General features: G+C 35.7%; 1 protein-coding gene across 2 annotated transcripts in view; it reads left to right on the top strand.

Moving 5' to 3' along the window:
- Positions 1–3,426: 3,426 nt before the first annotated feature.
- Positions 3,427–4,248, top strand: part of FCHO2 (FCH domain only 2) — an 82,113-nt gene continuing 81,291 nt past the window's right edge. For both annotated transcript variants that reach the window (XM_010088181.1, XM_010088182.1), the window contains exon 1: positions 3,427–3,512. In XM_010088181.1, coding sequence (XP_010086483.1) covers positions 3,460–3,512 — 53 coding nt within the window. In that variant the 5' untranslated portion in view covers positions 3,427–3,459. The remainder of the gene's footprint in view (positions 3,513–4,248) is intronic.

Below are 4,248 nucleotides of genomic sequence, written 5' to 3' on the forward strand. Positions count from 1 at the left end.
AAAATGGCATTCAGGATGGTCTTTCAAACTAGTCTGGAAGTCTGTTACATAGAACCTGATGTTACAGGTGACAACAGAGGTTCTTCTTTCTCCAAGATGCACCTTCTAGACAAAGCTGCATCTGACTTCACTGTCTGTCATAGGAGTGGATGGTAATTGTTTCTGAAAGGGAGTGGAAGGTCTCATCAATTCCCTCTAGTACGTGCTGCATTTATTTATTTTTAAGTAGGCTGCTACTAGGCTTTTGGTGATCCCAGGTATTACTGTTCCCGCCAAGAAAGAACAGGTAAAAACACTTAATTAAGAAAAATTGGCTAGACAGAATTTCCGTGTACAGAATTTTATACAATGTGTGTGGGGATGGGCAGTGCTGAGGAAAAACAACCAAAACACAAATAAACAGTGTTGATGGCTTACTGCATGTAAGAGGATACATGCTTGGATTATGTAAATTGAATTACTTTTCCTCTCAGCCACAGCATACATCCCTGTCTTTATCCTAAACGCAGAACCTTAATTCTGATGATCATTATAGAAATTATTTGAGCTACTCTTCATGAAAATAACTACTGAATGGAGGAGTTATGGATAAGCCATATAGCTTTTCTTAAGCAGAAAAATGTCTGCTCTCTGCACTGAAATATTATACTTAATTTAACATACGTACACATATGTCTCCAAACATGAGTAGACAGTAATGTAATTTATGGAATTGCCATCTGGTTAATTGTCAGAGCTCTTGATCATGTAAATTATTGAACAGTTTTGAAATCTAAACAGTTGTCCTTATAGGTGGAGCCTGATGTTGGTAGGATAGGCTACACTTGGCATTATATTCACAAGTGAGAACATGTCTCTTAATTGTGCCAAGATTAAAACCAGTAGGCTGTCAAATCTGGGAGTCAGCTTTGGACTTGCTGCTTTGTTTAAACCTTAATATGTTTTTCATATACCTTCTTAACCTCTGATAACTATTGATGATGTATAAAAGATGTGGCTTTCAGGAAACTTTTAAAATTGAGGAGAGTGTTCTGTTCCTCTGTTGTGGTTTGTACTATTCAGTGTGAAGTCAGGAACAAGAATAGGACTTATTAGAAAACTTAATTTAAGTGGAAAAATTATTTCCTTTGTAGTAACTTTCAGTTACAAATAGGGAACAAGATGATGATGGGTTTTGGTTGTTCTGTCTCATTCCATTCTCTAAAGGTTTGCAAAGTTTCATTTCTGATAGATTATCATCCATCAGGAAGGCTGCGGCCGAGGCTGGGTCATGGCTATGCTACCCTTCCTGTGTTTCTAAAGTGGCAGGAAATTTATGGACATCCAGAATAGAAAAGTCCCCATTAAAGCTCCTATTATAAAAAGTTGTTTTTAAAAGTTCAGAAGCAGTCTGTGTTCAGCACATTTTGATCAGTGTGTTTGTTCAGCTAGAAGAAACACCTTAAGGCAAAGGGAAAGAATAAAGGATGATTTCATTGGTTTTTTTCTGGAAGAAATGCCTAACACTTGTTTATCTCCAAATTTGGATACAGTAACAACTTTGGACTAGTTAACTAAGAATTTTATTTTGCATTCTCATTGAAAATATCAGTGAGGTCATAATTATAGAGTTATTCTGGTGTTTTTATGGCGTGCTGGTATTCAGGCTTTATACTGAATAAATACAGAAAGTTAATAAGCTACCTATTAGTGCACCAGTAGTCGAAACTATTGTGGGCTTCAAACTACGAGGAAGAATGGTTAGATAAGAGTGAAAGGGGAGTGGAAGTGTTTAGACTGGTACTTGAAAGAGTAAGACAGCATTTAAAAAAATAAATTAGATTTCCTACTAATTGGTGTTCTTATTGTTCTTTTATTTTTTCAAACTTATAAAAGCCTTGCTCTGTAGATAGTCCATTTAGAGTGCTGTATTTTCATGTGTTCAGTTTAGTTCTGCTTGTACTTTTTACAGACTTTTCTGTAATTGCACTTACTGCTAAACAGATCTGTATTTTGATGAACTTTTTCAGGTTATAACTTAGTGCAACTTTAGGAACTGTGATTTTATAGGTGTATTTTCTTTTCATTTGTTTGGTTTTGTTTTCCTAATGCTTGGAAGAAGTACAGCAAATAATCCTGGCTAGTAACCTGAACCAAATTGCCTTCAGTCGTCTGTTATTTGTAAATTTATGTGTTTATGAGTGATATACTTTAAGGCAACTTGCTATATTATTGATAAGACTGATGTATTATCGAGAGCAGTTAACACTTCACAGAAGTGGGTCTACTACCATGGCTGCTGCAAAATTCTTCCATGAACTGGTGGCTGCTTCTACTTAAGCGAGCAGATCCCTGTCTGCCTTCTCCTCCTTGCTCCCACCTCTTAGTCCTCATAGTGATCTGGATCACTGAACATCATTTTTATTTAGCAGCTTTATTCTTCAGCTGTATAACTTCCCTGATTGGGGGCCTTATGGCTCCACGAACAAATTTTTCCAGAATGGAATTGTTTGGAGGGGCATATGACCAAATCCTCAGGCTTCTGTCACTGGAGATGTAGAGGTGCCATTGTGAAAAGTTCAGGAGTCTGCTTCGCATCCTTATTTCCCTTCCACTCTGAACATGCATGCAGTTTTCCTGGGGGCGTGCTTCACTTCTGTCTTCTGTAGCAGCAGCATTATGGATCTGAAGCTTTTGGAAGGAAGAAGGGGAATGGATAGTTTGACAGGAAAATTTTTATAGTAGCAGTGCTATTATGCTGTGCCTTGCCTCTTTGTCTTCCTTTCATTTCTGTTGTTGCTTTCTCCTGTCTGGGGGAAGTTTACCACAGTGCCAGCAGTAAGAAGCTGTCTGAGTTTATTGATCAGTGTTTAGGGCAGTGTCTCAGTTTTAATGGTGAGGTACGCCTTTTAAGTTTTAAAACTAAACTTAAGAATAGGCAAAGGGAAGTTACCTGTGAAAAGGAAGAGATTAGTGCTTTATTTTTTTTAAGACATTTTAGAAAAAAAACAGAGAAAGATACATGAAGTGTGAAGAACTGGGAAGCAGGATATCCAGTGATCCCAAAGTGTGAATTTTATTTCATGGAAAATAATGAAAGATAAGAGAGTATGATATTAAGGATGTGTTTAATAAGATGGGAAGTGAAAGAATACAAGACCTGTAGAAATTTAGAAAGGAAATGGCTTTTAATATAGCCTCAAAATATGTAACAGAGTTGTCATTTGAAGAGTAGTAGTAGCTGCTGAGGTGATTTTAGTTTGTTTTGCATATAGAGGATTGAAGGGAACTAACAGCAATTGGTAAAAAACTGAGGCATTAGAAATCATTCACTTCATGGAACTACATAAGTTATTAAAATGCTTAGGTTCTATACTTTGCTCTGTAATTGCTTTAGCATGTTGTGTTTCATAGTTATACTTTCTTTTTATTAATCTTTAGGGGGAAAGGAACAATGGTTTTGATGTCCTGTATCACAACATGAAACATGGACATTTGTCAACAAAAGACTTGGCAGACTTTATAAGAGAAAGGTAAGTATCCATCCTTGGTAATCCTGGCTCATTTATGTACTGTTTGCTGTTTTTATTTAAGTTTATTGTATTTAACAGTAACATGCAAAATACGTAAAAATCAATGAGCATTTAAAAATATCTCTTATATCCTACAAGAACATCTAGGTTTATACCATTAACTTAGAACTGAATAGTGACTTTTAAGCATCAATTAATAACAACCTTCTAATTTTTCAGGTTTGAATTAAAAAACAGGAGTAAAAATCTATAAGTGTCACATTAGGTATCCATCAGTTTATTTAAATTACTCCCAATATTACATCATATTTGGAAGAAAAGCAATAGTTTAAAGTAGCAAAAATTGTCAGTCTTACAACATTTTTGACCAAAGTTGTACAATTAAGGTATTAGCAACTGCTAGTATGATATTTTAAAAAATATACTTTCAGATTAAGATATTGAGAAACTAGTTTTGTTAAAGAAGAGAGTGATATCTAGGGACAAAAAAGTAATATGTAGATAATAACACAGGTTCTTCTCTATGTGATGAAAGGGACAGGACTGAAATCTGCAGATGTGACAAGTTCAGAAATAGATGACCTAGTGCTGTTTTTACTTCTTTGTGAAAGAAGGCTGCTGCTGCTGCTATGTTGAACATAAGAATTTCCATTCTAGACAAAACTAAATAAATGTCTGTGATGGGTTAGCCCTTGGCTGGGGGCCAAACCACACACCTGCTCACGCAATTCCCCTG

The sequence above is a fragment of the Pterocles gutturalis genome, unplaced genomic scaffold (assembly GCF_000699245.1).
Source record: "Pterocles gutturalis isolate BGI_N339 unplaced genomic scaffold, ASM69924v1 scaffold2397, whole genome shotgun sequence".
In the NCBI taxonomy this organism is placed as follows: Eukaryota; Metazoa; Chordata; class Aves; order Pterocliformes; family Pteroclidae; genus Pterocles; species Pterocles gutturalis.